Consider the following 12,258-nt stretch of genomic DNA (forward strand, 5'->3'; position numbering starts at 1 on the left):
CTGTTTCAACTACGTACAAAGCTAGAAATATATTTGACTGGATTTTTATATTATCATCGTTGTAATATTGAAAGATTATAAAATTGGAATTTGATGAATTACGCCAGTGTGTCTAAATATCTATATCCTCCAATTGAGACAATAAAAAAATATTATTAAAAATGTTTGATCTGAATAAATCTCAAATTGGTCGACAACAAGAATTTTCCGATTATATTGATAGAAATGCGTATACTATGCGTTTGCTATGCCACTCGTATGCAGGCAGGAGACGCTGGAGACGCATGTCATTTCATTTATATAACACACATTTCATTTATATAACGTTGACGAACAGGTTCCATTTGTATTGTTTAAGATAACAAAATAATATTATCTTATCATTCCAATCAGCCAGAACTTGAGATTTTTTGATATACAAAGAAAGCAAACCGACTGCGATTACTCGTACGTTCTTTCAACTATTTCGATTCACATGACGGTGTCTTTGTAATCATTTCCTGTGTTTGTTAGGTCAAATCCAGAATCAAAGGTGAATAAAGCGTGTATCCAAAGTCAACGCATGATTTCGAATAAAACTAATCGCTGACGAAAATCCCCTCGCATGAAATATTTATCCGAATAAATATTTTTGGCCTCAAAACAAAAGCACTTCAATAATAACGAAATAATGGAGACTATAATCACAACGTTAAGCGATATTATCGTATATTCAAATATATGATGTTTTGTTTTCAGTTAGCTCATCAAATTACAATTGAATGAAGTTATTATGGGGATTGTTTTCTGGATGAAGATATTTTTAATAGCACAAGGTATGTAATACTTGTTATTGTTATCAACCACAGTGTGTGTTTGTAGATCGGTAACTTGGGATAAGATCATTCACTTTCAGTTTCAAATAGAACCTTAATTTCCACTCCGATTCTAAGAGTCATGTCAGGTCGGGAATTGAATGGACTTTGTCTTGGTATTGAGGAGATGTCTGTTTCAAGTAAAGAAATACTTCCAAATGTTAGATATATTTCCACGACATATATATATAGGTCATAGCATCATTGTTTTCCACAAGCATGGCGCTTTTCTTTTGTAGATTGCTTTGATGAAAAATGTGTGGGAGCTATTTTCTATCAGCGTTAGTAATCAGATCAAGGATGAAAACCCTACTGCCATGAAATAATGTTTTTTTACAGGACTGACTTCTGGACATGCGAAGTGTCTGCAAAAAATATCTTCTACACGCATAGAGTTGTACACAACTGACAGATCGAAAAACTGCATTTGGTCCACTAAGATAATTGCTTCGAATGACAAAGTTCTAAATATAACTATAACAGAACGAGTTGGAGGAAAATCGTTGGTTCTTTTCGGTGAGGAAAAAAAGATCGAACAGTATTTGCAAATATGTTCTCTGGCATCGAATACAAAAATTAGTTATCTCTATGTTCGTAACAGGCAATTTCTGTAAAGAAATATGCCGTTTGTGTTATATTTTGAAGAGATGCGGATAAAGATGTCTTTTCTATTCTATTGAAGGGTCTTGCTGCACACCGAAACAAATGTAACACACATGTACACGGAATTACATTATGTTAGTGTACAGCAAGACTCATGAATTAAATAGAAGCCTTACATATAGGAGTTGCCACTTGCGCATGGCTTTGTTTGGAGCGAAGGCGTACGACGTTGTTAGAATATATATTGTTTGAGGATGTATATAAAGTAAAGTATTGTTAGCGGGTGTTCAATCAGATTACGGAACTAGTTTTACGGATGCCATTATCACATTTCCCACGCTCAAGTATAGGAAATGACATATGTTATCTTGTTACACTTGACCACACGATTTAAGCTTTCTATGGATATAGACTGATACTTGATTAGGCATTTAGTGCGCTTGATTTCTCTCCTATTAGTTTCCTAGTTCGAATTTCAATCAGCAAATACAATCAATTATGCATGACGCACTATTTCACGTGGCTAGTGATTTGTGCAAACTTGGGGCCAAAGCTTGAGTCGACGCTCAAGAATAATTATTGATTTTATTGAGATATGATAATTTTTTTTATCACATGGGAGGAAAACAAATATTTTGACAACACTTTTGTCTGTTTGGCCTCCCAAATCGAGTATGAAAATAGTCAAACGATTGATTGTTCCAAATGTATGGGTGTGGATGGCAAAAGAGAACGTTTCTTTATTATTTATAAAATTCAAACACTTCAAAAGCAACGATATTGTTTAGTAAAGATTTCATGTTTGAGAGTTGAACTCGACAAAATGGACCCAACCTAAGTACGAGAAGAATAATTTAATTCTGGAGTTATTGTCTAAAAAGTAATTGAAACGGAAATAAACCTATACGGATCTATTAGATCGAAATATTTAGTGGCTTTCAATGTTTGCAGCCGCCAGGAAGTTATTATAATTTTATTTATTGAGTGAATATAGGGCCCATCATTTCACCAAAACTGTTTCTCTTGTTTCAAATGATGATAGTTTATAAATGCTTGTCTGGGAATCTTGGTCAGACTAAGGGTCGAGGAAATAACATTGTGTTAGTTCGTACAAGATTTTAAATCCCTTTTGTAAAAATCGCTTTTATTCCAATTGCTCCTCAGGGAATCCGATGATAACAATGAATAAACGATGCTTCATCGTCACTCCTCCCGGTACCCGCTGTGTCTTTACGAATACAACCTCATGTGATATCTTGAAGAAAAAAGACAAATATATCTCTTTTCGTACGGCAAACGTTGGGGACAAACTAGTGTTGCATACCGAACATGTTGATGATTGTCAGAAGACGGAAGGTATATTGACTTTTCTTGTGTTGTATATGAATCGCGAAAAACAATGTAAATGTAAATACTATAAGTAATATTGAGTATAAAATCATTATGAGCGTCATTAGAAAACGAGTATTAAATATAAGATCAGACAGTTACAATTTGCAGAATTATCTCATAGCAGGATAAGTAAAAATGTTAGATTCAGTGACCGTTTGCAGAAGTATCCGAATGAAACGAAGTACGAGTATCGGTACGCACTCATTGGCGACCATTGGAATAGTCGGAATATTCAAATAAAAGTAATTTGCTCGCTTTGCTACGTCTGCACCGCCTTTGTGACTATGGATCAGTCACACACAGACCTTAAGTTTGTACAACATGAATGAATATTACATTAATGTTATTATTATATCAGGTACAAACACAACTATTAGTTCATTCTTCACCAGTCTCCGTCCAACCACAATGAGAATAAAAAGCACAAGACATCAAGAAACAACTGCAAAACAAGTCAAGGACAGTTCAAGTAAGTTTCCTCTTTCAACCAGATATCAAGACGCTGATTGTGACTCTTGGCCTAATTATATGTTGATGATCGAACTAACCTGGATTTACATGTACCAGAGTCTACATTTTGGGGGCATTTGTCGGTACCAACCATAATAAGCCCCACTTTATTTTCATTAAACAGCAAAGAGTTCTACAACGAAACATGAGGAAAAGAGCATGATGAATATTCCGGAAATCAAACCTCGAATAAATCCACACAATGTAGTGACTCAACGTGCTTTCTCAGAATACGACACTAGCAATGCGATAGTTCGAATGCCAGAACAAGGTAAGAAGATAGCGGATACATGTCCCCTTGTCGACATTTTATTGCAGTATTAGTCACGAACAACTAAATGTAAATGATATGAACTTCATACTACAATGGTCTATTAAAAAGGCCTTAAATATCATTAGCAAATAATTGAAATTCAAAGGAGTTTTTTTGTTTACATTCCGCGAATTCATTTTTACTAATTTGTCTTGATATAATTTAGGTATTTCAACAATGACTATAATTATATTATGCGCTGTTGGATCATTTCTCATCATCATCGGTGGACTTATTGCCGTCTGTATAATTAAACAAAGGTAAATTTGTAAATGTATTTTTTGCTCGAATCTGATATGATCGCAGCTAGTTTAATTGCGATCAAGCATTTATAGGCCCAAAGCACTCACGACTTTGGTGCCTTACATACAAAGAATCATAGTAAGAGGAATGTAACTGGTTTTCCGTGTTAACTGAAATTGAAAGGGTAAGTTTCAGTATATATTCATTACTGATTGATGGCCAAATAATTCATTTAGATGATATTTTACCCCAAGCCAATACCTTCAGTGCAATCGAATATCAATAGGATTGAAATTATGGTGAAATGCTATTTAAACATTAAAAGGCTGACGCTTTTTAACAGTATTGAAGTTACGGTGAAATGCCATTCAACCGTTCAACGACTGACGTTTTTAACAGCATCGAAGTTATTGTGAAATGCCATTTGAAGTTTATCGACTAACGCTTTTAAACAGTATTGAAATTACTGCAAAATGCTTTTTAAACATTCAACGACGGATGCTTTTTAACAGTATTGAAGTTACGGCGAAAAAATGCTAGTCGAACGTTCAACGAACCGATGTTTTTCAACAGTAATGAAGTTACGGCGAAATGCTATTTAAAAGGTCCAAGGCTTGAGCCCCCTAGGCTTCAACCTACCTTGACTAATGGTAAACACGACCTGGTTCAATTTTCTATATATATTTCATACATTCCATCTGATGCCTAATACGGTTTCATGCAATTTCCTTTACCATACCAAGCGTATACCAAATAAAGTCGCACACATTTATATAGAATACATCTGTTCGATATTTTTAACAAGTGCTTCAATGGTAATTTTCAGGCGACAACCACCTAAATGGAAAAATAGAAATCCACACATTTCGAGAACTACTTCAATTGCTTCTGTGTGCTTTGCACCGGAGAATCCTGATCGTGTCTACGAGTCAATTCATTCTAAAAGGAATCGAGAAAGAAATAACACCGATGCAAGTACTCAATCACAATCATTATATGTAGAAATGGCGGCGACAGGATATAAACAACGAAATGTATATGCCAGCGTGAAATTGTACTCAACACCATATGAGAATATACCGGAAAATCCATCTCACACATCACACAGACTCGATTCAGGTTACATCATTCCAGAGTATCACAATGATACGTCGTTACCTTATATAAACATGGGAATTGTTATAAGAAACGAACTCACTCGACAATCAACATATGTAGATATGTCGCAGACGTCTGTGCCGAAGTCACCTAATTCATCAATTGTCGAACCGCGATATGTCAACTTGCTGTCAAGCTCAAGCGCTGATAAAGCTCAATCTAATATTTACGAAAATTCTAATTCGAGCAAATGAAAAATACAGAACTAAGCTATAACGAGAAAAAAAGATTGAAAGTGTCTCATCCAGTCTATTCCGTAGTAGACGAAAAAAATAAAAGACATTCACGCGTTTCCTGTATAAAAAAAGTATATATTATTATTATTTATTTCATGTTAGTTAGCAGCCTATCTGACTGTTGCAGTCGAAATTGTTTTTTACAGTTTCTTAATGCAGACTGTAACATGCATATTATTCTTGTGTGTAAGTAAAATTATCTGATAGAAGATGTATGTATCCTACGCCGAATTGCGTAGAAGAAAGAAGTGCAAGTAAACCAGTTAAAACGTTGAAAAAATGAAACATTTTAGGTCGGATTTATGGTCAGAATTTGGCCTCTAACATTTTTCTAGGTAATAAGTTGAGAGTTTAACTTAACTGATAGGTGTGAGCCAAGTTTGGAATATTCTTGATAACTTCAAAATGCTTATATGAGTTTTCATTGTAGTCATCGTGGCCACTATTCTCGATGATGTTGCGCCGAGTAAGATTCAATAAATTTACCCACCATCTAACAATAGCCAACAAACTTCCGAAAAAGTTGTCGCCGATTTTTATTTGTATTATCTAATTAAGCCAGAATTGAGCAATAGCCATCGCTAGTCCTGACCTAACCAACCTGAGAAGCGATTGAAGTATTTTAGAAACTATGGTCGTCGGGTATTGTCATTGCGACATGTTTCCCAATCTAACCTGATAAAATTAAAAGAGCGATGGCTTGCCTTTTGTTTGTCATTGCTTATTCGTTAACGTACAACTCAACTACAACACATATAAATTAACACCAAGCAAGCAGAATCCACTCACCTAACCCGTAAATATATGCCTAACCTGGTCGTCCAGGCGATTCGCGAATGTTATGAGCCTGCTTGTCATTTCAACCATGATTCCTTCAAGCTTGAATACCGTAGACTCGTAGAGGATAAAATTATGTGCGCGTTTATGTCTGAGTTAAATTTTTGCTGATATTTGAATTCGGATTATGAGACTCCGGTCACTCACGAGTTGCGAGTAATTAATTTTTTCTCTCTTCTCTGCGCCCACTGAGCTCAGCCTTGGATTATTTTTTGATTGCATCAGTTGTTTTAGCATTTTCAACAAATAGTCTATCCGGAATTCCGAATTTCCTGATCAAATAAACCGTTTACGAATAAACCACAGGATTATCACACGTAACCATGACACTAGTTCTATTTCCATATCTAACATGGTTGGTAACCGCATGACAGGGCCTGGTCCTGGTCCGGCAACACGCGACTTGACGCCTCTTCCCTTCCATCGGGATAAATGTGAAATCTCATCTGAAGGAGTGCACCAATGTGACTTTATATGAAGTGTGAACGACTATTTAGCTATGACTAATACGCGATCTTCTACTCACAGGAACGTTCAACTTGCGGAGGATCGCATTACCAGTCCTAATTCGTGATCAAAGTTGTTGGCCCCGGGCCACAAAACTATTTTTGCATTGTTCGCGGGCTACAATAGTGTCTAGAATATGTAAACAGGGCGATACAAAACAAACACTTTCATTGTGCAAACACATTGATCAGTATTTGTCATTTATCAAGCTAAAACATGCAAGAACCACTCAAAACTTACTAAAACCTGCGAAAGTCTTTCTATATCTACATTTAGTGTACGATTCTAAATTCTTCATAATGGAAAGTCTTCCGCAAATGTAAGTGCTTTCGAACATGGTTTTTCAAAGCAAAATCTCAACTTTGGAAAATGTTCATTGCTCACAAGATTCTAGAATTTTTTAATTATATTCTTTTGTCACCGACACAACTTGCCGACATATCAATCAAGCATTGTGATATTTTGCCTCCCACATCGAGTTAAAAATCTGTTTGAGTTCGTCTGCTTTGATTGGTTGATACCCAAATGTGAGATACAGGAGGGTAATTACTAAATTTTCTGTCATATAAGCAGCATTTTTTGTAATACTGTATAGGCTGGTTGCAAAAAACACCCGGCATGAATTATGTTATTAAGCCATAAAATTAATATTTAGTTTATATGTGATCGCCAGAGCCGCAATTTGCATTCTGTAATAACACCAGGACCACACCATACCGTCATTCGCATTTAATGAAAGACCTATTTTAGTTAGTGAAGGTAAACTTTAATTGTAGTCTATTCACGTTTACGTATTTAGTCAGATCCACTTTTTCTTACTACCGTTACTGGCTCTGCGCATATCCTACAGGTACATCGATCGACCTTTCTCTGAAGGCATGCTGACATGTTTTTCAACCTCGTTAGATACCGGTACTGTACCGTTGTTGACCTAATGTAATAGAGCACAGTAATAGTTTGAGGTTATTCATATTTTCGTTTGTGTACAACTTGTCCTACCTATTGGCTAACATTTCAGTTAGGATTTAGTTTCTAAAAACATCTAGAAAATACATCTGAATATGGGGTCGTTAAATCTAATGAAAATCTACGAAATAAGAGCGTACAAAGTTTATTACATTACATAATATTAGATGTCGAAGAAGCTAACATCTGTTGATGTTGATGCTTCAGAGGGATTTTTATAAGTTTTTGTTGTACCTATTTTCGTGACAATCGAATTAGCAACTTATAAGAAGTGCAACATTGTTTTTTTTTCGAATCAACTTTTCGAACTTTAATAACCAGTATTGCATTCAGTAAATCTGTCTTCATGCTGTTTCTCAGTTTATTTTCTGCATAGTTCATAGCGCTAAAAAATAAGAAAGACAATTTCAATAACACTTAAATAATTTCATCATTTCAAAATCCTGGAATGAGCAACTTGAACTACACAAAATATTCTCACCACTTGACAACAATACATTACTAAGCACAGACTCATCAGACCAACATCGTCCTTTCTGTTTAATTAAAACGTCACATGTTTTAAACACGTTTAGTCCTTTATTTGAATGATTTAATTATATATGGTGCCGGTAGAAGGTAGACGAATACAATAAAAATGAGTCCTATCAACCTTACATCAATATATTTAACTTACTTCTGAGTAATGAAATAATATTCATTCACATATTACATTAGTATACACATCGCTTTATATATTTCCCACTGGATAATATTCGGAACGTTAGAATAAAAATATCTAGATTTTATAGCTAACATCTAAATTCCAAATTTTACATCTAGATCTTAAAAAAATATATATTTAGATCTAGTTATAAAACATCTAAAGCAGCCCTAGTTGGCAGAAATTGTTTTGTTTATGTCACTTTTTTGCGCGTGGCATGGCTTTCGAATGACTAAGGTCCATTCAGTGACATCGGTAATGTAATAATATGTCAAAAGATTTTTCTGGTTAATTTTATGACGGAACAACACCACATGCGATTTTTTGATTACTCTCCGAATTCGACGCGTGATATTATGTTTATGTCTAAATTATCTCATACATTAACATCCTAATCATTGATTTCCACTCTACATATATATTTATGCTTTGCTTGCGTTTAGAAAATACGAAAATATTTTAATCTTTAAAATCGAACTTTTTTCACTGCTGTCTCGAACATTCAAAGACACTCTCCTGTACATCACAACAGGAGTTATATAGATAAAACGTTAAAATTCGCAACTCACAGATCAACCAACGGCTAACATGCACTGAACTGATAATATATGGAACGATCTTCTCTCTCGTTTTGCGTTTTCTCGCCGCGGGATCATTTGATCGCCGCCATCTTGGCATTTATGCTTCCAAAGTTTCTTCGTGTTGAATATGGTTTTGGTCAGTTTTCGTCTATTTTACTACCCAGTGAGCCGCATATGGATGTATATGCGACACTTTGTGCCCTTTGTGGGTATTCGAATACAATTGTATTCGAGTTGTATTTTAAGAGCCTGATGTGGATCTCGTTCCTGAAAAAATTTGGTTGTTCAGGCGATTGCACAATAGATATGAGTGGAAACAATGGTTTTTGCCTGGTATCATAAAAATGCAATAACCTCCACGGGGAAGATTTCACCTAAGTCTTCAGTATAGGACTAAGAGAAGTTTAGTTGATACTGCCGTAGTCAGTGTACCAGGTTGGGGTTAGGCCATAACTTTATTCCGACTTTTCTTATTTTAGTTCTATTACGAGTTCGGGTACTGTGTGTGTTACCCAAGTGAATAATACCCTTCAGTCCCTTTACACAACTTGATGTAAAGTAGGCGAACGATATTAATTATCTCCATATTGGTACCCACACTTCTGGAGCGCCCTCTAGGACTATTTATATGTATATCTCGGGTAGGCCACTACGGCGCAAGGCCACGCAAAATACTTGGGAATCGATTTCGATAAACCAGTGGTTCCCAACCTTTTTCATATCGCGGCACACTATTTAGCTCTTTGAATAGTTGCGGCACACCTATCACAAAACTCGAACATTTTATACTCATAAAGAGCGCGATAGTCGAACGCGAACAAATGGTTAATAGTTACCGACATTACAACTGTTTTCTCACATTAATGTAAACTAGTTACTAGACTACTAGAGCGTCTTCGGAGCACCTCACATTATTGTAAAAGTTGCGCGGCCGCACGGGTATTACGTGGTCTTCGAACGCACCGCCGATTACGCGCTTCGGTTTTGATCGCCTTCCCCCGTTCCACGTTACGCCCTTATTATTATCACGTGTATTCTCACTTTTTCACAACCTAATTCATTTTTGTTACAATTCAATATGTTTCTTTCATTGCCAAATTCATCCTATAGTGCAGTGTTTTTCAACCTTTTTCGAGCCACGGCACCCTTTTTCGATTGAGAAAATCCCGCGGCACACCAACATCTGAAAATGTGGCAAAAAGACCTAATATTCACAATATGCTATATTGTTCATGAGTTTTTTTAAACATTAAAGAAAGATGTCGAATTGGACATTTCCAATATTAAACAAATAAAAACAAGGATAAAACGTATTTCACAATCGTTCATATTTATTATTCTCACTCAGTGTGAAACCTGGGGCTGTTTGGATGAAGACAGAGCAGATATCCTGGCAGGAATCGATGAAAGGCACACACGAAGCTCTCCATCAACAGCTCTAAGTCTTTCTCTGTTTTTAGTTTTTATAGCAGTCAGGCTTGAAAAGCTCACCTCACACAGATATGTTGTGGAAAATGGGAGCAATGTCAAAATAGCTTTGTGGGCCAGCATGGGGAACTCCTTGGCAGCTGCCAACCAGAAACTGTCCAAAGGTAGATCAGCAAAGCTTAGCTTGAGACAACGATCTTGTTTCAGTTCAGTTAGTTCCTCCTGCTCCTGCAAAGTCATGTCCATTCCAAAAGCTAATGCTGAGCTGAATGGATCCCTAACCCAGTCAAGGTACTCTGTGGTGACTGAAGAGAAATAAAATGATATCTTCTGCTCAAGGATCTTCAAATGTTTAACTATTACCTCACACAGTGCAGCAGTATTAACACCTTGACATTTATTGGTGAGTGGGAACATTTCAAGATTGCCATTTCCCACATGTCGCTGCCAGAGTTGCACCTTGGAACGGAATCCATTTATTTTATCTGTGCTTGTAAGTAGGTTTTCATTTCGGCCTTGCATTCGTGTGTTCAGTTCATTCAGATAATAAAAAATATCTGCCAGGTATGCCAGTCTTGCACAACACTCTTCACTTGCAAGCAGTTTCGTGTACTCGCACCCCTCGTTCGTCAGAAACACTTTAAGTTCCTCTCGTAGCTCATACACACGGGTCAGCACCTTGCCGCGCGACAACCATCGGACCTCCGTATGAAACAGCAAGGCTTTATGCTCCGCTCCCATTTCTTCACACAAAGCCGCAAATATGCGAGTTTTCAGAGGTCGTGACTTTACAAAGTTTACCATACGCACAACATCATCCATCACAGGAACGAGGTCTGCCGGTAAAGTCTTGCCTACGAGGGCTTCGCGGTGTAAAAAACAGTGAGTTATGATCACATCTGGGTTTTTCTCCTTCACTCTGCTTACAAAACCTTTGGTGCGCCCAACCATGGCTGCAGCTCCATCAGTGCAGACACTCGTGCAGTTTTCCCACGTAAGTTTTCCTTTTTCTAGATATTCTGATGCAACGCGAAAAATTTCCTCTCCCGTTGTTTTTTCTGGCAAAGCCTTGCAAAATAGAAAGTTTTCTCTGATTGTGTCTCCATCCACAAACCTCACATTAGCCAAGAGTTGAGCATGCCCACTAATATCAGTAGACTCATCAAGTTGCAAAGCAAATTTATTACCGATAGGGATCTTGTCCAAAACAACACTTTCTATGTCTGCAGACATCTCATTGATGCGTCTGGAAATTGTGTTATCCGAAAGAGGGACTCTGGCTATTTCTTTGGTCGCTTCTGGCCCGAGCATTTCAGTTACAATGACTTTGCAGGCGGGAAGTATTAATTGCTCTGCCACAGTGTGGGACTTTTTTGATTTAGCCACAAGTTCAGCTACGTGATAGCTAGCTTTAAGGGCTTTCGCGTTTACCTTTGCGGTTTTTCTCATGAAAGTGGCCTGTTTCTTTGTCTGATCACGCAGGCGAACAAAATAATCCACATTTTTGTTTTGAAGTAAATGGTGTTTAGTTTCAAGATGTCGTTTGAGCTTGCTTGGAACCATAGCACCGTTGGAGAGCGTTTCACCACATACCAAGCACAATGGAGTCGGTGCCGTTGCATCTCCGGTACAAGTAAATCCAAATGAAAGATAGTTTTCGTTGTATTGTCTTTGCTTTCTTTTCACCTCCACTCATACTAGGGCCCGGATTTTGTCCAGGGTCCAGTACAATGTCCGCATTTTTTCTTTTCAAAAATTTCTCCATCACAAATGCAAAGCGCAGCCAGGAAGAGCGGGAATGACCTTGAGTCTGAGTCGGTCGAATGCGGCTCGTATCACGTGACATCTGTATGACGTCACAATTACCTGCCGCTGCATCCATGCTTGCAAATCGCCACCTTTTGATATTGAACAGTACTACATGATT

The 12,258-nt window shown here is 37.0% G+C and overlaps 2 protein-coding genes across 2 annotated transcripts; one reads left to right on the top strand and one right to left on the bottom strand.

Moving 5' to 3' along the window:
- Positions 1-284: 284 nt before the first annotated feature.
- Positions 285-5,518, top strand: LOC120336083 (uncharacterized). Its single transcript, XM_039403684.2, has 8 exons — positions 285-532; positions 739-815; positions 1,194-1,370; positions 2,622-2,813; positions 3,208-3,318; positions 3,484-3,630; positions 3,839-3,932; positions 4,742-5,518. The coding sequence occupies exons 2-8, from the start codon at positions 773-775 to the stop codon at positions 5,265-5,267; spliced, it is 1,290 nt and encodes a 429-aa protein (XP_039259618.2). The 5' UTR covers positions 285-532; positions 739-772; the 3' UTR covers positions 5,268-5,518.
- A 4,729-nt stretch (positions 5,519-10,247) lies between these two features.
- Positions 10,248-11,894, bottom strand: LOC120346997 (zinc finger BED domain-containing protein 5-like). Its single transcript, XM_039416797.2, has one exon. It carries the CDS (start codon positions 11,892-11,894, stop codon positions 10,248-10,250), a length of 1,647 nt encoding a protein of 548 aa, XP_039272731.2.
- Positions 11,895-12,258: the final 364 nt, after the last annotated feature.

The sequence above is a fragment of the Styela clava genome, chromosome 2 (genome assembly GCF_964204865.1).
Source record: "Styela clava chromosome 2, kaStyClav1.hap1.2, whole genome shotgun sequence".
Lineage (NCBI taxonomy): Eukaryota > Metazoa > Chordata > Ascidiacea > Stolidobranchia > Styelidae > Styela > Styela clava.